This window comes from Hydra vulgaris, chromosome 12 (genome assembly GCF_038396675.1).
Source record: "Hydra vulgaris chromosome 12, alternate assembly HydraT2T_AEP".
NCBI classification, from domain to species: domain Eukaryota; kingdom Metazoa; phylum Cnidaria; class Hydrozoa; order Anthoathecata; family Hydridae; genus Hydra; species Hydra vulgaris.
Window position 1 is genome coordinate 50,607,646 of NC_088931.1, and position 27,428 is coordinate 50,635,073.

Genomic DNA, 27,428 nt, shown 5'->3' on the forward strand with positions numbered 1-27,428 from the left:
TTAATAAGTTTTCTAGGCGAACATACTTGCGTTTTAACTTATCTTTAGTAGTATCTTCCAGATATTCGAACTTCCTTTTTAATCTAAATTTTATTGGACTTGCATTAAGAACCTCAGTTACACTCTCACGGCTTCTTAGAGATTCGTCCAAAATCTCCTGTGAAACATTAATTTCACCGGGATCAAATTCTTCATTTGGAGTAGCAGGTGTCATATATGTTTGTTCTTGTTGTGTTTGTGTTTCTGTACATAAATTGGTGTTTTCGTTGACTCTAGATAAAGCAATTTCTTGCTTTAAATGGGTAAAACATAGCATTGCACCAACTGAAAATACTTCATTGTATCGCTTTGACATTGATATGACGATATGTATTGGTGACGCCCTTAAAGCGGGAGATTTTTTTCCTTTTATATTTAGATGGTGAGGATGAAAGCATGTTTTTGGAGGACTCCATGCAATACCAAACGTGTACCGGTGAAAAGCACATATTTGTTCATCCTTTTCAAGATTTCTTTTAAGTCTATTTGCAATAAGTCCATTTTCTTCCCAAATATTATTATCGTTTAATCGCATGACCTAAAAACAATTTTTTAAACAATTATTAAGTGTGTCATTTAAAGCATTGTTTATAATCTGACTCTTCACGAAAAATGTTTACAAGTTTGAAATACATTGTTGTTATTATCAAAATACAATATTGCAAGAGTGTGATTAATTTAGTGATTATTTATTAAAAGAGTGAGGAATTAATTAAAAGAGCTATTTTTTTTTGTTTAAAGAACTTTGTCTCAAAATCTTATTGCAGAGAAGTTATAAAGTATGTAATTATAAAAATTATATTACAGTCTGCGTAAATTTAAAATACATAATTACCTTTAAGTTGATGAGGTGTTTCTTAACATCAACATCTCCCAGCTGATGAATGTAGAACATTTTGTTTATAATTTTATGTTTTTTGAATGATCCACAATTTCCTTTTGAAAAGCAACAACAGTTTTCATAAAAATATTTGTTTTGTTTCATACTCAACTAAAAAGAAGTTCTATTTATGCAGTACCTATTTCTCAATAGCAATGATAAAATATCTACTCTATTTATGCAAATTTTAAAGATCGTTAAAATAAAGTTAAGACATTTTTATGGTAAAGTAAACAACCGCCCACTAACTTGTTTCTCCACAATCGTGATATCAGCGATTCTTCTTCCATTCGATCACCACAAGTTATTTGGTTATGACGTAAATTTAAATAATTCACTTCTGATCATGTATTGTTTTTTATTATTATTTATTTCAATTGTTATGATTTCTATATCATAGTCAGAAACGCTTAAATTTTTTCTTAACATTACGTGCAATGTTTTGTGTAATGCTAAATGCTAATTTTGGATGATAGAAATTTTATTGTGAGCGAAAACCTCATCTGTGTGTCCAAAAAAATATCTCTTCGTACTTAATCATTTTTAACAATTTGTACCTTTATTTTTAACTTAATATCTAAAGATCACACGAATTTTTTTATTATTATGTTAGGACCTTTTTGTATTGACAATTGGATATGTTTACATTTTTACAAAACTAAGCGCCTCTGCCGTAATGGTTCATTTTGTAAGTATACTAAAACATTTTTTTCCAATTTCAAGCCTTAATATATTAATAGGCCTTAGGTATCACATAACTTTCTTTGCATTTTTAGACTCAATACCTTTGATAATTTCAAATCCTAAAAGAAAAATTGTGTGCAACACTTCGCCGCTAGAATTAACTCCGATTAAAAATTGACAAAAGTGATTGATTTTGTACTTTTGAACTATGATAATTAGCCAACCGCACAGTGTCACGCAACTTTTTTATATTTTTTGGAGAGAGCTTTTGGGTTACGTCTGATATTAACTACAAAAGCTATGTGCAACTTTTTGCCTTGCCAAAAAAATGGGTTCAAAGGTGGCAAAAACTAAATTTCTGAAAATTTTTAAAAAAATCTCAAAAATTTAAGCCCAGATTCCGAGTGAACGAAACATTTTTGAAAATTTTTTTTTTCCCCAACAGGTTTTTTCTATATTCTGATCAATATATAAAAAATTCAAGCAATTTGGAGGAGGTCACTTCCATTGACTGCCTGATTCTTACAAAAAATGACTCTCAAGTATTTTAATTTAACATTTGTTTCAAGTATTCTAAAACTATGTTTCCGTTTATTTTCTCAGCTCCAGGGGCAAATGATGGCTCAGAAGATAATTAATTGGAGCAAATACAATCATCCATCGGTCTTAAAAAGATATTGAACACAACTTGGGTATTAGGAACTTTATTTGCCATTTTGGAACCGTTGTCAATGAAGAATTTGTTGAACTAATTAGCTATTAATCAAGGTTTAAAAACATCTTTGTTTTCAATTAATTTTGAGTAGCAATTGTTTTTTAAGTTTTTTAGATTATTTTAAATAGATATTTAAAATTTTTGAATAATTTTTCATTTAAAGGTCTTTAATTAATTTATATATAGCTTTTTTTAGATCTAAGATGATTTTTTAAAACCCTTAGTTATCCAAGAAGCATTTAAGCTTTGTTGATTTATTGTTTTTTCACAGATAGGAAAATTGGCATCATAGATAGAGCCCTCACTATCTATGATGCCAAATTTATCTCAAACACTAAAAAATCCAGGATTTTTTAGTGTTTGAGATAACTGAGCTAACTTCCAGGCATGGAGCAAAATCCAGACATTTGTATGTTTATACTTATGTCAAATATTGAGGCTTTGAGAAAAATTGCAATGATCAGAGGCAGGGAACGAAAAAACCCTTTAACTTTATTTTAATATTCATCAATAAATTTTAACTTTCATAAAACTATCTTTTAGCATTCAAAAATTATGACCAGTTTAAAGTTTAAAACTCACTCAATTTGAGGGGTAACAAATTTTATATTGATCATAATGAGCGTTGAGAGGAAGTACAAAATTTAAAATATATCGATGAATATAAGACTAGTTGAGAAAAGTACAAAAAATATTTTATCAACTTGTTGCCCCCACGTTTGGGGGAGGGGGAAGGGTGATTGAGATAAATGACCTTATTGTTCCCAGCCCTCAATCATCGCAGTTTTTTGCAAAGCCTCATTATTTGACATAAGTAATGTCAAATAATCTCAAACACCAAAAAATCCTGGAACCGTCACTTCTATAGTCAAAAGAAATATAAAAAAATTTCATACATTTTCGTCGTCATTAAAGTTTATATGCTTCCAATGAAGCAATGATAATTGTTTTTTTAAACTGTTTTTAAATTTTGCCGTAAAAAGTTACATTCTACAAAATAACATAAATAATAAAACAAATGGATGGAGTAAGAAGAAGACATTAGTTTGTTTTATCACCGAGCCCCATTTTGGAAATAAATTGTGCTAGTTTATATTTTTTACGAAAAAAGAAAAAAAATTTAAGTCCGTAGATAATAAAAAACGCTTTGATTCAGATTTAAACTGTTCAAGTTTCTTTTTGATTATAACAATCTGGGGTAAAAGTTTACACAAATAAAGTCCGCGGTGTTGGATTGAGTATGAATTTGACTTTAATGTAAATTTTAGGATGACAAAGATGTTATATGAGAATCTAGTAGGGTATTTATGACTTATTTCGCTAAAATAGGTTGAAATATCGGCGGAGATATTTCAACCCTATTATAGTCCATAATTTATTTTGTACATAAACTGTAAAATAAAATGTATGTTAATTTTGTAAATATTCGACGCTCCAAGTTTGCACAAGAGAGGTTTACAAGACACTTTTTTACTTACTCCAAAGACAATTCTACAGGCATGTTTTTGTTTACTGTAGAGTTTTTTAAGCTTAGTATAATTTGTGCTTGCCCAGGCCATGTTACCATAGCTTAGGTGACTATGTATTAAAGAAAAGTATAAACTTTTTAAAAAAAATGATATTTAGAAAAGGTTTTTCTCTATACATTAATGAAATATTTCTTAAGAGCTTTCTCTCTAAAGTGTTTATATGGAGTTTCTACGACAAATTTCCATCCAAAACCACACCTAGAAAGTTTATGAAAGTTTCTTTTTTTGAATTAGTATTATTTATTTTTAGATCAAGTAGTTTAAGAGGAATATTTTTATTTTTATTTGATTTATAAAATAGGATGAATTTTAATAAGTTTGATGTTGAATATAAATCATTTATATATAGTAAAAGTAATAATGGTCCTAAGATAGAGCCTTGGGGATTCCCGCAAGTTGTGGCGCCATTTGTTGTTTTTGTTGTTTCATACTGAATATATTGGTTTCTGTTTGATAAATAATCTTTAAACTAAAGTAAGTTGTAATTTTTTACTCCATACACTTCAAGTTTTTTTGGAAGAATGTCGTGATTTACGGTGTCAAAAGATTTATAGGCTATTCACACGAGGGTACATTTGACGGAACATTCCGTCTGAACGAAACTTGAACAAAAATTCACGGAATATTTAAGGAACTTTTGTACCGTCCCTCCAACCCACAACAAATAAATGTTCCGGAACATATATTAGTTTTTGTATAAAACATTGTGCCTATACTCAACTATTTTTAAAATAACTGTATGAGTATTAGCAAAATGACACAATAAAAATGCATTGCAATTTGTTGTGAAAGGCTCAAACTATTCTTTTTATAAAGTTGTTGTCATCTTAACCAGAGTTTTTAGTCCTTGATCTCTGTATTGTCCTTGGTCTTGGTCACATATCAAGAAAAGAGCATCGATACTATTGGCTTTGCAACATGTTACCTTTAAACTTTTAGTCTTGGCCTTCCATCTTTCTTATGGAATTCAGAACATTTTTTTGAATATTATTTCATAATTTTATTCATCGAGTTAAATACTTGTGTTAATTGCATGCAACCAAGGAAATTCCGATCCAACACGAGTATCAATCAAAACAATTTTAAAACAATTTATTTAACCATCAAAAATATTATGTTATTTTTCACGATATTTAAAACTTGAATAAATAGAAATTTAATTATTACTAGTTTATTGTTAGTTTAAAATGATCCATTTTAAAGACCATGTGAGACCATGTGAGTCTTTAAAAACTTAATCTTCAATTATACCATTATTACAAAGACAGTAGTATTCTTAATTGGGATCAGATTAATTTGAATTGACAATAAGTATAACTCAAGGTAACATTTAAATTGCGTTAAGAAAGTTTAATTTTCATTGTTTAATAGTTTTTAATTAATTATATTCTTAGCAAGCATTGTTATTAATGGATTTTTAATAAATTTATAGGAATTTTTATTTATAAAAATTTACTTATTATTAGTTAATTTACTGCTTGTGAATAATTGTGAAAGTAAGACCTTTATTCAGAATATATATTATTGATTGACTATTGATAGGACTGTATCCTATATCTTTGCCACAATGTGCTACAATTATTGACATTTAAAAATAAAAATAAACAATAGTGTTGATAGATCAATGTTATTAAATGACATAATTATTACATTGCATGGAAAAGTAAAAATAAGAATAAAATTAGCATTTGAACGTTTCTGTTCTCTTGGCTACCAATTTTTAACAATTTATTAAACAATTTTCTAAGCCCATAGCATTATTAAATTATTTAAAGCCCATAACATTAAATTATTTATTAAGCCCATAATATTTATACCAATTGTAAAGTTTAATCTTCTATTATTGATTCTATTATTAAGTTTTTTGTTTTTGTTATTGTTGCTAGATTCAATGTACTTATCCTTTTTAGTAGGTAAAGAGACATTGAGAAATTGTGTAAACTTTAAGTTTACACAATGTCTCAGCATTCAGATAAAGACAGTATTGACGCCAGCACAACACATAGTGGTCTTTGCATATCTCCTGTAAATAAATTTGTATGGAATATTGCTAACATAAGAGTATTAATAGATTTATGGAAAGATAGTTACAAAGTGTTCATTAGGGGGTTGATTTTTCAACTTTTTTTTAAAAAAATCAAGGGGTATATTTTTAAAAGCTGACATTTTTATATTTATTTATAAAAATGTATACCTTAAGACATTTGATTGCAAAAATGTCACCCGTAAATATGAAATTGTAATATGAAAATAAAAAATTGTAAATGTTTTTTAACAATTTTTAATGTGTAGCACAAAGATATTGTAATTATAATAATTACAATATCATTGGTGTAGCGTGATACAAATAAACAAACATATAAGTATATAAGTTTGAGTATACATTGTTTGAATGCATCCGATGTTATCAATTTCTGCAAGCACAAGATTGAATTATTGTCATTAGCAGTCAAGATAAACGTGTTCCAATCAAGGTGATTTTTTGTGTTTACTAGATTTCATTTTAATTTTGCATGTAACTTAAAATTATTTCAATTTACTTTATATTTCAGAATGTCCAGAATAAGCTCCGAGCTGAAAAACCTGAAAATATCAAAGCCTGGACAAAAAATCTAGTCCACTTTGAGAAATCAAAATCAACAAGATCTCACATACACAAAGTTTTGCAGCCACTTGGTATTATGAATAAAATGCCAAAAGCTTATTCTGTTATTGGTCGGTATAATTACTTATGAAATTTAGAGAAGTCAGTGTATTCCAGATGTAAAATGGTTGGGGCAGAATTATCTGATTTATGGCTTAAACTGAGTTTACCAAAAATTAATGAAAGGTCTATAACAAAAAAAGTAGAAATTCTTATTAAGAAATATCATTCTGTTCAAAAATCCAAACAATGTTTTGAAGAAAAGTGGGATTATTTATTTGATATAACCAAAGTGAATGGTAACTTAGCAATGAAGATAAAGAATTTTATATATTACTGGTGAAAACTGATGGTCAAGCTGGTTATTGCGCATCAAAAATTGTTTAAGTACATCCATCTAAAGCTGGCAAGAAGAAAACTATCATAGCTGAAACAGGTACAGTAGAGGTCAGTGATGACAATAAAGGAGACAATGAACAAGATGTTGAGCAAGATTCTGATTATAATCCGCCAGGCCAAAGAACAAAGAGAAAATATGAGAACACCACTGTTGCTGTAAACTTAGTTAAGAAGTCAAAACTAAGTATTAAGAGATCAGCAGAAGTTTGCAAAAATTTATCTGAATGTGGTGTTAATGTGCAAGCACCATCCAAATCTGGGGTTTATAGAGCTACAATGTCAGAAGCTCAAATAATGGAAAAGCATATGATTAATCATTTAAAAAATGATGATGGGTGTTGCATTTTGATGGTAAAAGAATTTCCGGGATTGAGTATCAAGTCTTGATTTTAAAAAATGCAGAAAAGGAGATCAAGTTAGCCATTTTGAAACTGGGTGATGGTAAAGCTAATAGTATTTACAGTGGAATAGCTGAAGTGCTAGATAAATTTCAACTATGGAGTAGTATTAAAGTTATAATATCTGATACCACCAGTGTTAATACTGGAAGTAAAAATGGAGTTGTAAGCCAACTTCATAGAGAATTTGAAAGAAAAAATCTTGAACCAGTTCAATTTATTGGTTGTCAGCATCATGTGTTAGACACAATTTTGAAGCATTCCATGAATGAAATTTTAGATGAAGGAAAAAGCTCATCACCAGAAATACATTACAAATTTATTGTAAACCTGCAAAAAAACTATGAAAATTTAAAATCAAACTTTAAGCAAGGTGAAAAAATTTGTAAAGTAAAGACTAATAAATGGAGAGATGATATGGACTTTTTGTTTGAGTTGGTACAAAGTTACCGATACATGAAGGTGAATGGTAGCTATCCGGCTATAAAATTCAAAAGTCTGCCATACAATTTATTTATAAATATTTTTCTAGATCACTACAATAAACATTTCCCTGTTGAAGAGAAAGAAATAAAAGAAATCTAAACTGCCCATGGATAACTAAGGGGATTAGAAAATCATCAAAAACAAAGCAAAAACTCTATATCAAGGAATACAAAAATCTATTTGAAAAAATTAGAAAAAATTCAAAAAAAGTATATTATTCAAAACAACTGCAAAAAGCAAAAGTGATATTAAAAAAACCTGGAACATATTGAAAGAAATAATAGGTAAAAACTATACTAAATCAAATAATTTACCCGAAAAAATTATCGTTAACGAAACTGAATATATCGATAAACTTCTATCGCTATAAACTTCTATCGCTGAAAACTTCAATAGCTTTTTTGCAAACATAGGCCCTAATATGGCTTCAAAAATTCAATGCCCTGATATCTCCTTCGAAACCTATATCACAAACCAACATTTCTGTTTAAATATTTTCTCTGGACTAAACCATGAAGAACTAGAAATTGCAAAAAACTCGCTTAAGACGAATAAGGCCCCTGGGATAGACGACATTTGTAGCTATATAGTTGTAAATGTGTTTCCGGAAATAAAACAACCAATCTATGAAATATTTAAATCTTCAATTATTACAGGATCCGTACCGAATAAATTAAAAGTAGCTAAGGTAATACCAATATTAAAAACCGGTGATGCATTTACACTAAATAACTACAGACCTATCTCAGTGCTACCTGTATTTTCAAAACTTTTGGAGAGAGTAATATACAATAAACTGTATAAATATCTAACAAATAACAAAATCCTTAATGAAAAACAGTTTGGCTTCCAAAAGCAACATTCAACCGAACACGCAATTCTTGACCTTATAAATAATATAAATGACTCCTTTGAAAACAAAAAATACGTCCTTGGAGTCTTTGTTGATTTATCTAAGGCATTTAAAACGGTAGATCACGCTATCTTAATTAGGAAAATGGAAAAATATTGGATAAAAGGTGTTGCACTAAACTGGTTCAAAAATTTTTTACTAGACAGAAAACAATGCGTTATTGCTCATGGAAAAAAATTTTCAAAATTACTTAAAATAAAATGCGGTGTCCCCCAAGGTTCCATTCTTGCACCTCTTTTGTTTTTAATATACATAAACGATCTTCCTAAAGCCTCAAGTAAATTAGATTTCATAATGTTCGCGGACGACACCAATTTATTTTATGCATCCTCATCAATTACAGAACTTTATGAAACTACAAATACTGAACTTGAAAAAATAAACAGTTGGTTAAAATCTAACAAATTATCGTTAAACACAAAAAAAACCAAATACATTCTTTTTCATTCTAACCTTAAAAAAATACCACCCGATTTACCTTCGCTAAATATAGATACTAAAGAAATATAGAGAACCCAAGCAACTAAATTTCTTGGGATACTTATTGATGAGAACATCTCATGGAAATCACATATAGATATTTTAAATACCAAAATACCAAAAAACATTGGTATCCTCTACAAAGCTAGTCCTTTACTGTCTCCTGATAATTTAAAGTTTCTATACTTCTCGTTTATACAAAGCTACTACATATACGCTAATGTTGCGTGGGCGAGCACTCATAGATCCAAACTAACCACACTATATCGAAAACAAAAACATGCTGCAAGAATAGTTTTTAATAAGGATAGACTCTCGCATGCTGAGCCACTTTTAAAAAATTTGAAATCATTAAATGTATATCAAATCAATATATTCCAAAATTTGTTAATTATGCTCAAATATAAACTTGGACTTGTTCCTTCTCATTTTTCAAAGAATTTTTTCCAAAATAGCAAAAATAGATATAATACCAGAGGAACGGTAAATTTCAACGTACCTTTTAAAAAAAACTAATCTCTCGCACTTTTCCATTTCGTACCGTGGTCCTTGTATATATAACAAAATAATATCCAAAAATGCTCAACTCGAAAAATTGGATAACTTAAATACTCTGAAAACATGATTAAAAGATCTCATTTTAAACACTAACAACTTTATGAATTTTTATTAACCCAAAAACATTTAAAACTATGTATAAAACTAACTTTGTTCCGAAACCAATGTAAACTCTAATAACTCAAAAAACTTTAAATAACTCAAAAAACTTTAAATAACTCAAAAAACTCTAAATAACTCAAAAACAACAGCAATAACAAAAACACAAAACCAAATAATAGGCTTATTTATCAACACTCAAACGACTATATATTACCTATTTAGCAAATCGTGTACTTACTTATATTAATGTGTATTGAAATATATTTAAAAAATTAAAAACTACTTTTTGTTTGCTTTCTTTGTTTTTTTGCATTTTGGATTTTTATTCTCATTCTGCCGAAAACCGATAACATTTTTTTGTTTTTTTAAAAATATATATATAAACTTATTTTAAATAAAAGCATCCATAAATATTAGTAACGCATAGCGGTTTCTTGACGACAAGACCGTCGGTCTTCTGCAAGTTTTCCGCGTTCTTTGAAGTAATTTCTAATACTTTACAGTTTTACATTTTTGCAACATTTGGCAGACTTAAAATATAAAGATCAAAAACATATAAGATCAAGTTTTCAGATTATAAAAAGGATCTTTTAATATTGGCAAGAAATTACCTCCCTAAGGCCAAGAAGGCCACTACAGATGAGGAGGCTACTTGTGGTTATAACCCTCTCCTAACTCTTTAACTCCGAAACACGAACCTTGACGAACAAGACCGCTGCACGGAGAAACAAGTTGAGCGCGGTACTACCAGGGATGTGGAAATCTGTGAAGGAAAAACTACTGGAAAAACATGGAAAGTTTGGGTTAACCGAAAAGTTCTCAAAGGTTTAATGTTGAGTTTAATGATGTTTACTCAAATGCAGGAATGTGAATTTTAAGAACATTTTTGAGTAAATCGTAACATTTAATTTTCTAGTTAATAAATTGCATCCACATGTAGGCAAAACTACCACAACTATGCGAGAATCTATTTCAGTAGTAAAACGTGTTGCAGTTGCATTACATTATCTTGCTTCATGTGAATAGTATCGTGTTGTGTCTAGCCGTTTTTGAATAGGAAAGTCAACAACAAATTTAATTGTTCATGAATTTATTAACGCTGTTAATGACATTTTGCTCCCTAAATATGTTAAATTTCCATTGTCAGAAGAAAATTTAAATAAATTTAGTAGAGATTTTTGAAGCTATTCTTGGTTTTCCCCAATGCGTAAGAGCTGATAATGGATGCCATTTATACAAGTGTTGGATCGCCTGGTAGAAACAATGAAAGCTGCATTTTCCAGAATTCTTCTTTGAAAGCAAGTTTAGAATCAAATCTATTTTATAAATGTTGTAAAGAGCTGGGGGGTTCTCTTGTTCCACTATGTTTGATAGTAGATTCAGCATTTCCTTTAACGCGTCATTTGTTAAAACCTTATCCTGAAAATTTGGAGCTTAGTGAAGTTCAAAAAAACTACAATAAAATATTTTGCGGAGCTAGAAGAGTAGTTCAAAATGCTTTTGGACGCGTTAAAGCTCGATTCCGTGTCATTTGCAAACGTATGGAATGCGGTATTAACTTTACTACACGAATTGTTAATGCTTGCGTCAATCTTCATAACATTTGTGAATATTATGACGACACTATTATAATAGAATGGCTCGCGCATCATTATGAAGACGGTCTGGCTCAACCCAATACAGTTCTACTGCTGGGAACAATAGACCAGGAAAAAATGTTCGTGACTCAATTGCTAAATACCTTTATGAAAGAGACAAATATAGTAGTAATAATGTTTTTTATTATTTAAAGCTTTAGCTGTAATATGGTTACGTATTTACTTTTTTAAACTAAACTTACTTTACTTTAGTTTATCAAATGTGTCAAAATAAATAAATTTTAAACATGTATGAATACAAAATGAGAATCGTTTTAAATGGTCGTGGATAGCTTATTAATGTATAATATGTTTATTCAGTACTATACCACTGACGGACTACTATTCTGTGTCGTCAAAAACGACTAAAGGAGATATGACCTATCCATAAAAGCCAAGCTTTACAAGAAATGGGATAACAAAGTTCCAACGTCACCTTTTGTTTGGCAGGTATTTTGGGTTGGGTTTTTATTGTCTAATCCTGAGCTAGCAGGACCCTCAGCGTTATTTACATTTAGTTTTACCTCTCGTAAAATAATAAATATTAAAAAATAATAAATTTTATAAAAAATGTATATATGCAAAACTGTTTGTCACTAATTTTTATTCGAGTTTCACTTACCGTTTGTTTAAGCGTTTAAGCGTTTTTTCTTTTATGTACCGTCAAGCCAAATTTACATGTGAACTCTACAGCGTACATTTTGTAGAACATTTTGTTCCGGAATAATGTTCCGTCAAACATCGCTAGTGTGAACTTGGTATTAAAAAGATCAGTTAAAACTCCTAACGTAAAGCAATCATTACTAAAAGCATTAGATATATGAGTAACTAGCTCAATTATAGCATGGTCGGTTGAGTGATTTTTTTTTAATTCAAATTGTTTACCGTATAGAAAGTTGTTATCCGTCAAATAATTGTAAAGTCTATTATACATGACGCATTCTAGTAATTTGGAAAAACATGGTAAAACTGATATAGGTCTATAATTATTAGTATCAAAATCATCTCCAGATTAAAAAATAGGGGTAACTTGGGTAATTTTTAGTTTATCAAGAACAATACCTGATTTCAGTGAAAGATTGAAGATGTGATGCAATGATGGTTCAATGATATCAAATACCGATCTTACGACAAAGCTACTGATATTATCAAAGTCCTCATTTTTGTTGTTTTTTAGAGAATTTAAAGCGGGTCGCAATTCATTAGAATCTAGATTTGTTTCTTTTATAATCTTTTCTGAGGTAAGGTTCTTAATCAAGTAAGAATGAAATGATGCAGAACTCGGCGGAATTTCTGCTGCTATTTTGTGACCCACATTAAGAAAAAAGCTATTTAGGTATTCAGCTATTATTATCTTATCACTGACTAACTTACCATCAATCAAAAGCTTTTTTGGTAGATTGCTTTTTGTACAGTTATTATTCCGATTATGCGTTCACTTATTTTATTATTAGTTTTGGTCTTAACTTTAGTATTTGAGTTAAATGATAGAAATTTTGGGAAATGGTCAAATGTCTGCTTTCAATATACTTTTCAATATTCTTTTAATATACATGTCTGCTTTCAATATAATTTTTTGTATAATGTTATTGAAGACAGTAGTTGTAATATGGTGATCAATTAGAGTTGCTAAATTTATTGATACTCTAGCTGGACAATTAATTAGAGGAATTGCTCCTATTTTTCTTTTTTTTTCCTTTTTTTTTTACATTATTTACATGTCGTGATTTACATGTAATAAAAACATATAAACTTGGAATCTGGATGAAGATCATATCGATCTTGTCGCCAGAACCATATAATAATTACAATATAAATCTAATATAAAATAATACAGTTTATTACAAAATGATAATCCAAAACATTTGAAATAATAAATGGTTAAAATAAAAACATCCAATAAAGGGTTGTTCATACAACAAAACGTAAAACATAAAGTGTTATGCAAGTTAAGTTAACGTTTAATACATTCATATCTTTGAATAAAGGTTTTGTGTTCGAAAAACGGTTTAAAAAATATATTTTTCGCTTTGCATTTTTCTGATGGAGGTAAAGACGTCGCAGCAGCAAAAATTTCTGCAGATTTACCAATAAATTGGTATCGTCTGCAAGCATGATGCCCATAAGGTTCGAGGCCTTATTTAGATTGTTGATGCATACTAAAAAGAGAAGTGGACCAAAGATCCTGTGGAACATCTCATTTTATTTCAATTAATGTTTTATTTCAAAGATCAATAAGAAGCAATTCTTCTCCGTGGAAGACGAATTGCTTTCTATTTGACAAGCAGCTTTTATACCATTTGATCAAATTACCAGTTATTTCGTAGAAATCAAGTTTTTTAAGTAAGATATCATGATTGACTGTATCAAAAGCCTTTGATAAATCGACAAAAACACCAAGTGTATATTGTGATTTAGCAAGAGAATTTGAGACTTTGTGTGTAAACTGAATAATGGCTCCTTCAGTTGATCTTCTTTTTTTTTTTTTTCAAATATTAAATCATAAAATTTTTTATTTTACGGTCTATTTCGTAGTTAAAAAAATTCATGTTTAGATCGCCAATAATAATTTTTTTTCTTTATTGCCTATTTAGATAACATTTTGTTTAAAAAACGTGCTTAAATCCTCGCTCAGACCGTCAGGTGGTTGATAACAGCAGCTTAGTAATACACTTTTAGATTCATTGTATAAGATTTCAATAGTTAAAATTTCTTTATCGCCGTCAGAAACGCTTAACGTAATGCGCAATGGTTTCCTTCACGTAAACAAGAACGCCGCCACTGCGTTTATTTGTGTATCTATTTTAAGATTTTAACTCAAAACGGGGAAGATAAAAATTCGCGCTATTACTTAAATCGTTAGTTTATTGTTAGCTTACCCAAGCTAACAGATTTTCTATTTCATTAGGATAGTAGTAAAAACAATCGTTATTTATATTATGACAACAATTAAGGTCTTTTTCTACATTTATATTACGCACTTCAACATTTTTTTTTAAATGTGAAATGAAAGCAAAACAATTACCATAAGTTAGAGCTAAATATTACCGTTTAAAAAATACCAAATTTGACGTTATAATTATAATTAGTTGAAAACTTATGCAACTTCTAAACCACAAAATTTATGATTGTTTTTTGTATGACTTAACGTTTTTAGCGTTTTTAAGAATCGCATTAACAATTCCATCGCGTCCGTTTTTTTACAAAAGTAACAATAAACAAGACCCTTATTCAAAACTAAGAATATAATAATAAAAAAAAACTGTAGCAATTGAAATTTTAACATCTAGGAAAGAACCCAAATTTGGTATTGTAAATGTGCGACAGTACTTTTTTGAAAAATATTTTGTTTAATGGTAATGCAAAAAAGGTTTTACAAAAAAATAAAACTAATTTAAAAATTATATTTTTGTCTTGACGAGTGCTAAATTAAAAAAAAAAAAAATTTTCTTAAAAGTTAACCTGGTCGGAGGCATATTTTTTGTGTGATCAACGCCTACCATTAAAAATTGTGCACACTGTTATGGTAATGTAATTCTATAATTGATTTTGTTATTAAATCAAAAAAACACTAAATATTATAAAAAAGTATTTAGGTTATAAAATGGCTTTAATTTTTGAATCAAATTTTCCCTAAAACTAAAAATCTCAAAAAAAAAATTTTCGAACTATTGTTTATCTGTGGTTCTATTATTTGCAATAAACAAATAAAAAGTTATTGTATTTTAAGTCATCGGTTAGTTGAGCGATAGAAGAACATATACCTCAAACCATTTTGTCGGCATAAAACGTCAAATCCTTTTTCTCTAGCCGTGTTTTATCGATTATCGATATTGCGCTCTCAAGATGTTAAAATTTTTTTCGCTTCAGGTTTCATTAATATTTAAAGAAACTTTTCTTTTTTATATATAATTTTCAAAACCTTTTTACTACCCCATAATAGTGAATCTAAAAAACACCATTTTGGAGTCTTTAGATCGATTTCGCTCATCGGCGTTTACATGAACTTAGTTAAAATCTTTTGAAAAGTTCCTTAATTTACTGTAGATCCTAGTTCTAATCGGTTCTGACGTATTTTAACTATATATAGTTGTCAAAATACAATATTTCTATTAATTTTCGCAAAAAATACTAAAATTCCGACCAAGAAAGAGATTATAATTAATGACAATTCCCAATAAATAATCAAAGCAGATCATATTATTAAATTATGATGTTCAAAATCTTATTTACCTAAAATCTTATTCAAATTTGAACGAGCGATTGTGATTTTAAGAACATTTTTTTTAATAAAAAAGATTCTTAGGTCTGGGTTTTTTTTGTTAAAAACATTTATATTTTACAATGCCACAAAATTTTTCATTAAATTTTTTTTTTGTCTTTTCATAATTCACAGGCCTGATCATTTAACTGAAGTATGTCGTAGTCAACAAAATATCATATAGACGCTATAATATTTTAAAATTGCCTTAACTACACCGAGAGTTATAGAATCTCCTTTTATTTCTGTGATTACGTTATTTTGTTTTTGCATATCTTTAATAAAAATTTTGTCATATTTGATTACTGTATACTTACCCACTTTACGATGCTTTTTAACTTCTTCCCATAACCTTTTACGATATTCCAGGGTTTCTTTCGCATAATCTTCATTGATAAAGTTATAATTCCTTTAGGTTTTTTCACAGATGGTAAAATTTTGCATTTATCGTTATAATTTAGGAATTTGACGACTATAGTTCTTGGTAGTTTCTCTTTAACTCGTCCTATTTGATGGACTCGCTCGACCACTATATCATCTGTAATTCCAAGCTGGCTTTTAAAAATATTTTGAACTGCTCTTGCAAAGTCATCCCACGTTTCTGATGGTAGTTTTACAATACCATCAACGGGTGATAGGAATAGTGTCGAAAATGAACTTCAGAATAGTGTCGAATATATTAAAAAGGCCTAATGTCGCAAAAAAAAAAAAAGGAATAGTGTAGCAAATGAGTTTAATGAATAGTGTCGAAAACAAAAAAAAGGAATAGTGTTGCAAAGTAGTAAAAACGGAATAGTGTCGCAAATAATTGATTTTAGAAATTGCTCACTCGTTTTGCTAATCTTTATTGCATACGGCTTTTAAAGGAAAAAAAAAAGAAGAAAAAAACGAAGAATAATGAAAAGATTGCTACCAAACTCCAAACCCTCAGTCGATGTAGCGGCACTCCTTTGCGGCTGTAGACTATAAGGTAGTTGATGTAGAAGCCCCCGGCAGCCGGGTATTTTAGTATGACATTTTTATTAGGACATTATTCTTTTTTTCTATTTTCGACACTATTTATTAAGGTCATTTGTGACATAATTCCTTATTCTGTTATTTGACAATAAATAATGCGATAATTTGCGACACTGTTCTTTTTTTTACATTTTTGACAATCAAATTTGCGACAATCAAAATTTTGCGACACTATTCCGCCACACCCCATCAACTCTTAAATTATTGCGACAATAACTATAGATCTAGAAAATTGATCTTGAGAAAGTAGATCTCGAGAAAATAGATCTCGAGAAAATAAATCTCGAGAAAATAGATCTCGAGATCTATTTTCTAGATCTACAGTGTTTTTTTTATAGTTTCTTCAGGAACAAACTGTTATCAATTTACTACTATATAACACTGGTGTTGAACATTAATATGACACTGCAACAAAAGTCTTGAATTTGATTACATGCACACGTCTGAAACATTTACGTACACTGGCGCAGCTAAGATTTTCTGATGTTTCAGATATGGCGTTTTCAGACTTTGCGCATGGCTACGCCACTGTTTATGCATATAAATATTTGCTAAAAATCATGAACTTTTATTCTTTTAGTTTCTCATAATTACGTAAATCACACATTTGGGTAATTTTATAATCACTCAATAAAATTTTTTTTTCATAAATTTCAATTTTTCTGTAAATTAGATCAACAGTACAACCAATCTTTTTCTTTACGGCATTTAACAGGACATGTTTGTATTTTTTTTATTTTGCAAGGACGTGGACACCCAACAAACAAATGACTTTGATTTCGTTTTGTTGGAAAAGGAATTGCAATACCATTGCACCTGTAAGAATCATGAATCATAATGTCATTTTTTATAAGAGGCCATATATACTGGTTCAATGTATGTTGATCGCTTCCATACGGTGGTGTTATTTTAGAATTCCTTCTTGAGGACTTAGAAAGAGCTAAAGCAAATAGTCTTTCAGCTAATAATCTATTCTTAAAAGGTTTTATGCACCACAAGCCGCCCATTATTGATGAAGTATGCATTAAATGATCGCGCATGACGTGTGACATTTTATCACCTAAAATTAAACAACAGCAACAACAACAATAACAATAACAACAAAAATCATGTAACAGAAAGATTAAGTTAAACGTAATTAAAAAAAAATTAAAGTAAAGCATCTTGTTGATCGTTAAATATTTTTTACAATATTGATAGGAATATTTAACTGTTTTTTTTTCAATAAATAACACTACCAGCCCGACTAATACTGCATTATTGGAAAAGTATTGGCTATCGCCTATGAGTTTTGCATTTTAAATAAAATATTAACAAAATACAATTTAAACAGAAAGTATGTTTTTATTTTAAAACTGTATATAGTTGTATATATTTTTTAAATTGTTGCAGTTGGGTAGTAAAAAACAGATAGGAAGAAGTTTTTAATTTTTCATGTTACCAGAAGGTTTTAAATTGCTTTAGCTATGTACTTTTAACCTTTTAAATAAATATTTAACTATTGAGTTAATTGATGATGAGTTTTTCAGTTGTCCAGTGAACAAGTAATCCAACAAATAATTTTGTAGTGGATTTACAGTAAACCTATATAGGCATTTTTAGCGGTTAATTAGAGTTTTACTTATCGGTTATATAGTGGCCCAGTCGGCACAGACTTAAAATAGACGTTTTTTAACCGTCTTTTAAAATGTTTTTTGAACGTCTTTTAAACGTCTTTTAAACGCCTTTTAAACGTCTTTTAAACGTTCAAAAGACGTTTTTTTAAGGTACTGTGCCCACTAGGAGACCATTAGTGCCATTCGCTGTAAGTGGCTTTTTAACATGTTATATAGCGGCAAGTCATCGACTAGCCATCATACCAAAAATTAAGTTACTTTTGGCGGCTGCCACTAATGGTGCACTGAGTAACCGATAAACAAAACTACAGTGGACCGGTTAAATGTCTAAATGTCCGCGTAAATTCCGCTATAGAATGTTAGCTGGGAATTATACAGTAATTTTTAACTTTCGTTGTGTATATAAACTAAAAAACATAAGAAAAAGAAGAAAGAAAAAAAGTTGAGTTATTTTTTATAAATAAATACTTTGCAGCATTTTTTTGAAATAGTTCCGACTAATATTTTTCCTTATTTTAAAAATAAAATATTTGAATTTAAAATTAGGAAAAATGCTAATTAGAAAAATTAGTTAAAAAAAAGAATTATGCTACTAGTTACTGAAACAACTTGAGACAACTTGAGACAACTTGAGACAACTTGAGACAACTTGAGACAACTTGAGACAACTTGAGACAACTTGAGACAACTTGAGACAACTTGAGACAACTTGAGACAACTTGAGACAACTTGAGACAGGTTGAGACAACTTGAGACAACTTGAGACAACTTGAGATAACTTGAGACAGGTGTTTCATTGACTAAATAAGTAAAATTCTTGCATAGCAATTAATACTTAAGTCTTTATTTCATTTAAGAACTAGGTTTTAATTTGTTCCAGTTACCCAAAATTATTGGGTAACTGAACTTACCCAATGATGTTTGTAATTAAGTATGAACTTTTATTGAATCAAGTAAATGAAAAGAAAAACGAGATTAGTTGCTTTTGTATCAACCAAAACCGCAAAGAAATAATAACTAAAAACTAACCAAAACTCAAAGAAATAAATACTATGAACTAATCATTCATTTCTAGTAATAAAAGTATTATGAATACGTCAGTTGGTATTAGTTCTGATTTAAATGTAGATATTATGTCTAGTGTCTAGTTAATTAATGACACTCAAGTCAAAGTTAGTAACATTCAGTCAACATGTTCTGTGAATCAGAAATTGAATCCGAGCTAAATTATAACGTTAAGCTCTATAGAGCTACATTAACACAGTGAACAAAGTTGAGTGAACACAGTGAACACAGTGAACAAAGTTGATACCCCCTACAAATACCCCCCTCTTTTTATTCGCCTCTGTTTACAATTGATTTTCGATTGACCTTGGTTACAAAATGGAAGACAAACAATTGTGGCGTATAATTCAGTCGTCTTCTTTGGTAAGTTTCTTACGGAATTCTTGTAGAGTTTACGGCTCTTTCTTTACCAATTTCACAATTGTGAAAACCTTAGACCTCTTCAACACCGCTTTAAAAACTGCGCCAAGTTTGCTCATTATTATATTCGTTATCTTAATTTTCCCTTAAAAAATGTAAGATGTATAGCCGTAAGTCTGGTAAACCATATTATATATGTAAAGCACACACACACACACACACACACACACACACACACACACTCACACTCACAAACATGAGGATTGTATGTCATACACTCAAAACAATATTTTTAAGTAATAACTTAACAGATAAAAAATACTTATTATTTACCTGATTATACAAATAGTGTAAAGTTATAAAATTTAGGTAAATTTCTTCTACAGTCTGTTTCACCTTCACCAGGTTCATCAGGAAGCCTATATAGTCTGCTTCCTGATGAACCTGGTGAAGGGGAAACAAACTGTAGAAAAAAATTAAATAAGTTTTTTTTCTAATTTATGATTGTTCTGTTCTATATATATATATATATATATATATATATATATATATATATATATATATATATATATATATATATATATATATATATATATATATATATATATATATATATATATAAACACACACACATGTGTATAAATGTTGTGATTATATATATTAATTTACAATATTACTAACTAGATTATTAACTTACTCAGAGGAATGTTGATCTTTTTGACTTACAGTTTTTACCACACTTTCTTTTATATTAACAAGCAAATCTGTAGAAACAATTTTAATCTCTAAGTAATTTCCGGAGGTCAAAAATTGAGTAATGTTAGACCGTTTATTCCATTTTAAAGCATATTTAGCCCCTTCATATTTTTTAACTTTTTTTTTTGTTTGCTCGAAAAAATATATTCCGTGAGGTTGTTCGGCAAACTCAGAGTTAGCGAAATCATGTATTGAAATGGAGCTTTATAAAAACGGTTGCTTTATAAAGCTCCATTTCAATACTATATGTTATAGCCACAAATCTTATTAAAAACTTTATGATATCAGAACATTTAACCGGTTTAGGAAAAACAGAATTCAAAAAATGTATGCAATTAATTCTTATCCATTTCAATATTATATGTTATAGCCACAAATCTTATTAAAAACTTTATGATATCAGAACATTTAACCGGTTTAGGAAAAACAGAATTCAAAAAATGTATGCAATTAATTCTTGAAGATTGATTTTATATTATATTAATTTACACGCTGTTGATCGCGCAACGGTACCGTTGGTTTAATTTTTATAATTTTAATCACGGTAGTAATTTCTGATTGGTTGATTTGTTTTTTGAATGTCTGCCTAAACCAAAACCCTTAATCGATATATGCACACTCACTGCGCCTATCCCAATATCAGTCGATGTATATTCACTCTCTGCGGCTCTATCTTTAAATCAGTCGATGTACTTAAATAATAAAAAGCAATGTAACTTACAATATACAACAATAATAATAACTTTTTATAAAAAGTAGTTAAAAAATATAGAAAAAAGTTCGAAACAATCGTTTCCAATTAGAGAAATTGAGCTCCGGCCACCGTAGTGACGTATCCACAAAGGTACCGCAAAACTAAATGTACAACGTGAATAGCAAGTAGTATTAGAATTTTGAAAACTTTTAAAATTAACCAATAATAATTGCTGCCGCAACTTTAAATGAATGAATCAGACTTTACTACCGTTACTTGTAGATAAAAAAATTAAAGCAACGTTGTTTTAATTTTTTCATCTTCAATTTATCTACCTAAGTTATCTAAAGGTACCGTGGCTAGCGCAACAGTACCTTTGGGTTAGTTACAACGTTAAACAAACGCGAACGGGCACTACTCAATGTGGCGTAAACACAAAATATATCCGGTGAAAAAAAGAGATAACTCCGGAGTTACTTCATTTTTGCACCAAATGAATGTAGGTTATACGTATTTTATCAAATCCTGTGTTTAATGACGCAAGGAATGCTTGAATCTATGTCATTTTTTTTACTATCTGATAGAACTTCCTTTATATACTAATAATACATTAAAACCTGAAAATCAATAAAAGTGGAGTTACATCGTTTTTGTACAAATTAAATTGTGTAACTTTTAAAAACTTTTCAACTCTTGCAATGCAAATGTTTTCACAAAATTTGTGTTTTATTTTAACTTGTTTAACAAAATTTTAATTTTTAAGTCGGAAAAGCTTTTACTAAAGTAATTTAAGTTTTATACATATATAAATATGTAATATTCGCTAATAATTTTTTACCCCTTTACTTGCAAGACTTGACGGGGTTTTAACCTGTCACTGTTTCTTTCGTAATTGTTAATTAATCTTTTTAAATACAGGGTGGGGCAGAGGAACTTGCTTATTTGAACTAGCCTTTCTGAAGTGTGATTTGCTACGATAACTTTAAGGAGGGACTTAATCAAGAGCGTAAACTGTAAAGTTTTGTTTATATGATGAGCTGCATTAATTTATTTTCTTTTTTCTTTGCAGTAGTCATGGAATGGACGAACGTGGAACGTGCTTTTGCGTTTGAGGCATATTTTTCCTTTGGTAAATCAATCATCGACACACAGCGTGCATTTCGTCGGCATTTCCATGTTGCACCTCGTGGCCGTGTTCCAGGACAACAGTCAATTGTTTCGTGGGTGAAGAATTTCAGGAAACGTAGAGATGTGAAGAAGAACAAGCCTGGCCTCTAAAGGACTACAAGATCTCCGTAGAACATCGAAGCGGTGCGGCAATCCATCTTGAGGTCTCCCCGACGATCTGCCCGCAAGCATGCACCAGCTCTTGGGTTATCAACTCGTTCTGTTAGACGGATCCTTCATGAGGAATTGAAGTTCCATCCCAACAAGATTGTTGTCGCCCAGGAACTGGTTCCTCGGGACTTCGATGCTCGTGATGCTGCGTGTAGGGCCCTTCTCGACTTGCCTGATAACACGCTTGTGTTCTTCAGCGATGAGGCGCACTTCCATCTTTCTGGGGCTGTGAACAAGTAGAACATGCGGTATTGGAGCGCTGAAAACCCACGAGAACTTCACCTACAAACTCTACACTCGCAACGTTTGGCTGTTTGGTGCGCAATATCCCGAGTTGGAATAATTGGCCCATGGTTCTTTGAAGAAAATGAGAGGACAGTTTTGGTGACATTCGAGCGTTACGTGACAATGTTACAGGATTTCTTCCTGCAAAAACTGAACGAGATGGGCTTGGACGATGTTTGGTTCCAGCAAGATGGTGCAACTGCGCATACATCAAGAGCATCCATGGGTTTCTTGAACGAAGCCTTTCCTGGGCACGTGATCTCTTTGAGGGGCAATCTTCAGTGGCCAGCCAGGTCCCCTGATCTTGCGCTTTGCGATTATTTCTTGTAGGGACATCTGAAGTCCGTCGAGTACCATGAGAGATCCAACAACCTGAACCATCTCAAGAATAACATTCGTGAAGCCGTCGCCAACATTCCTATTGAGATGCTGGAAAGACTCGGCACCAATTTTCGGACACGACTGACACAATGTATTGACAATAACGGACGTCATTTGCGCGATATCATCTTTAAAACTGGCAAATTGTAAAATTTACTTGTTCTTGATTATGCTATTACAAAATTCATTTCCATATATTCAATGCTTTTATTATAATATATGTTTCAAATAAGCATGTTTCTCTGCCCCACCCTGTATAAGTTATTATATTTATACATTCATATATATATATATATATATATATGAATGTATATATATATATATATATATATATATATATATATATATATATATATATATATATATATATATATATATATATATATATATGAATGTATATATATTATATATATATATATATATATATATATATATATATATATATATATATATATATATATAAATTATGTTAGTGTATTCTACAAACAGAGTGCTCAATGTTCTAAAAGAACAGAGCAATAATAAATTAGTAAAAACACTTATATAATTTTTGATTACTTCAACACTGTGTTTCACTTTCAGTAGGTTCATCAGGAAGAATATATATATATATATATATATATATATATATATATATATATATATATATATATATATATATATATATATATATATATATATATATATATATATATATATATATATATATATATATATATATATATATATATATATATATATATATATATATATATAAAGAGTGAGAAAAAAGATTTAAAAAACTAACTTTTTAACCAATAACTGACTGCATCTTCTTCTCTTTCTAATATAGGAGAATCTAAATCCCTCGAACAAACAACATCAACTGTTAAATCACCAACTGGTAGGAAACGCCACATCATTCCATCTATGTTAGATAAATCTCCTAAATATGGAGTTTTTCTCACATCACAAAAAAATAAGTTCTCGTACTCATCATATATATGATTATACATATCATTTACATTATGATATATCCTTACACTCCAATTTTGGTAAAGTTTACTACTTTTGACCTCGTTAATAACGTCAGTAATGTAATTTCTGTAAGTTTTGTTTCGAGCACTTTGGTAATAGGCATACGATAACACATTTGAGCTATATAATTTGAGGTTGCTACACAGTGGTCGGGTGTTAAATATCAATGAAGCTTTGTTGAAACAAGTGGAGTTGTTGATTGTCTCTTTATTTAGGCCATAAATTTCCGAGTAAAAATTAAAAATGTTTCCTTTTGTAAAACCATAAAATTCTTTAAAATTTACTTTTTCGAAATAAGCAAAAAACTTTGAAATAGCAGTATGATAGAAAATGTATATAGCTACACAAGTTGATAGTAGCACAAATACTTTCTGGTTAAGTAATTTCATTCTGATTTTTTAACACTTTAAAAAATACTTTTTTGTTTTAATAAATAAAAATAAAATATTTAAAGAAATTCGTGAATTTAAAACATGTATAGTCTTTTACTAAATTCAACGACTAGCATTCAACACGCAGCATAGCATTCAAAGACTTTGAATGCTATTTCTCTACTTTTTATTAATAAGCTACAGTAAATTCCCGGTTATTTGAATCTCTTCAGGGATTAAGAATTTACTTCGAATAACCGAAATTTCAAATAACTAAAATTCTCTTTTATTCTCCTTTATGTGCCAAATTTTAAAAAGCCATTCACAGAACATATAAAAAATGATTAAAATAAGCTGTTACGTAAAATAAAAAATATCTTTACAGTTTTTTGAAAAAATTGTGCATTTTTGGTTGCTTTTTTGTTTCTAAAGAGTCTTTATTCAGTATAAGGTTAGATCGTTGCCTGATTTTCTAGCATTTTTTTCGAAAAAAGATCAGCGTTAAAGTTGAAACGTTGAAGATGTTTAATTAGTTTAAATGCATACTTTATTACTTTTACTAACAGTCTTGTCCCCACTTGCCCTCCCCCTCCTTCCGGTTGCCGCACGTTGTCAAAAGTTGACTTGACCAAATTTTGAAAATTTAACAAAAAAATTACTTTACAAAAGTATATATGTAATTTGTTTAAAATTTTTTATTCAAGTCATTGTTTTTAGTAATTAAATAAATTTGGGGTAAAAATAAATAAACTACAAAACCCACTTTTAATAATTAAAATTGAGAAAGTTAAATGACAGTTTCAACACGAAGCGGCGAGATTTGTATTGTAAACTTTTAGAGGTCATGTGGGAAAAGAAGATTAACATTATAGTAGATATCGAGGCTAACATTATTCGGATGTGTTTAAATATATCAGATGACAATAAAAGGGATTTTATGAACATACTTGGAAGGAAATGAAAGGAGAAAAAACGAACTAGGACACGGTTTGAGGCTAAGTACCAGAACTAGTTAGATGGCGATATCAAGCATGTAGTGAATATTCAACGTGCAGATCCACCTGTTAATCCTGGTAATTAAATAACAATATATGTATATAACAATCATTTAGTGTAATATGTCTTTATGCAAATGTAATGTTGTCAACGCCAATATTTTTATGTTATCATGTCAATATTTAAATGTTTACAGCTTTTTTCAACATGAATGGATTGGAAGTCGTATAAAATTTTGCACCCTCAAAAGTATTATATTGATTTCAAAGACTGCCAACCCTTTTTGAGCAAGACTGTAAAACAATTATTTAAATACTTGTAAAGTCTAGAGTATTAAAAAAGTGGATGTTCTACCTCCGGGAACTCCTACCTAAAAATCTATAACTGAGTGTCTACTGGGAGACCTACAGTGGAATTTTCTTGTGGATTGTACTGGATAAAGAGAAGAAAATCGGAAGAACTGTGCATCCAAAATTCCACAGATGAGCTGCTATCTGTTGCTATGATGCGTCTCAAGATGGATGGAAGGTTAAAAGATACGCAGGTATTGCAGGAAATACTTAGTAGTAAAGATGATGAAGTAGTACAGCAGGGTGGTTGCTATAGCAATATTGAAGCACTTGCTCTGTTATTACAATGCAAATTATCTAAGAATGATTATCAAATGTTGCACAATGGAGCCAAGGAAAAAAGATACAGAATGATGTATTCTTTACAATTCCCTCTTATACAATTCCCCCTTATACTTTGGAATACAAGTAGAAGACTACTCAGCTGAAGTAGGATTTCAAGATATATTAAATCATACGACAAAAAGGATGATTAAAATTGTCAATACTTGTCCTCCAAGTTCCAAACTTTTACTCATCAGCAAAGTTGGACTTGATGGAAGTACAGGACAATCTAATTACAAAGAGAAAACTGAAGATTGTGCTCGTGAAAATTCTTCTGTTGAGGAAAGTCTTTTCCTAACTTGCTTGGTACCACTTTAACTGTCTGTAGTTTCTACATCTGAAATTCTATGGGTTAAAGAGAAACCTTGATCAACTTTGTATTGCAGACCTATACGTTTTAGATATGTTAATGAGAACAAAGATGTTCTTGTTCAGGAGTTAAATCAAAAAAAAAAAGGCGTTAATTTTTGGCCAAAAATCTTTCAGCGCGAATTTTTCGCGCGGCTTTTAAATCTAATTGTCGTGTAGACTAGGGTTGTTCGCCGTAAACAAAAACTTACGAAAATTTCGCATTTTTATCTTCCGTATTTCAAGTTGCTATTGCGGAAGTTGTACTTGCGCAAGTTCATATATATATATTTTTTAAATGACGACATCTTGTATGAGAGTTGAATAAATTTAATATATGAATATCAATAAATACGAATTCTCTCAATACTAATTTTTTTATTTTCCTAAGAAATTTTTGCTAGATTATTGATACTAGTGTCTTCAGCTTTAATTACAAATTATTAATTAAATTACAATCAAACGGTAACGTCATATTTTAATGGCTTCTTTAAATTTCGCTTTAATTGGGCTTCTTTAATATTACGTAGGTATAAAAAATATGGCGTCCAGAATTGCGTCTTTACATATCTAAAATCATACCTCCATTTTTAGGTCCGCATTTGTTGAACTGAGTTTCGATTGCCTCTCGAACTTTTCTTTCAAACTTTTTGGGTTCTACTTTTAACGTCTTTACTTGATTCCATTTTATGCTACATGAACATTTAATTTTATGATGTCCAATTGCAGATTGTTCTAATTTTTCTTCAAAAACATCTTTTTGGTGTTGTTTTGTTCTTGTTGCT

The 27,428-nt window shown here is 29.7% G+C and overlaps 1 protein-coding gene across 1 annotated transcript; it reads right to left on the reverse strand.

Moving 5' to 3' along the window:
* Positions 1-13,387: 13,387 nt before the first annotated feature.
* LOC105845888 (uncharacterized) lies at positions 13,388-24,663 on the reverse strand. Its single transcript, XM_065813598.1, has 2 exons — positions 24,025-24,663; positions 13,388-17,802 (listed from the first exon to the last, which is right to left on the reverse strand). The coding sequence occupies exons 1-2, from the start codon at positions 24,641-24,643 to the stop codon at positions 17,417-17,419; spliced, it is 1,005 nt and encodes a 334-aa protein (XP_065669670.1). The 5' UTR covers positions 24,644-24,663; the 3' UTR covers positions 13,388-17,416.
* Between the last annotated feature and the right edge of the window lie 2,765 nt (positions 24,664-27,428).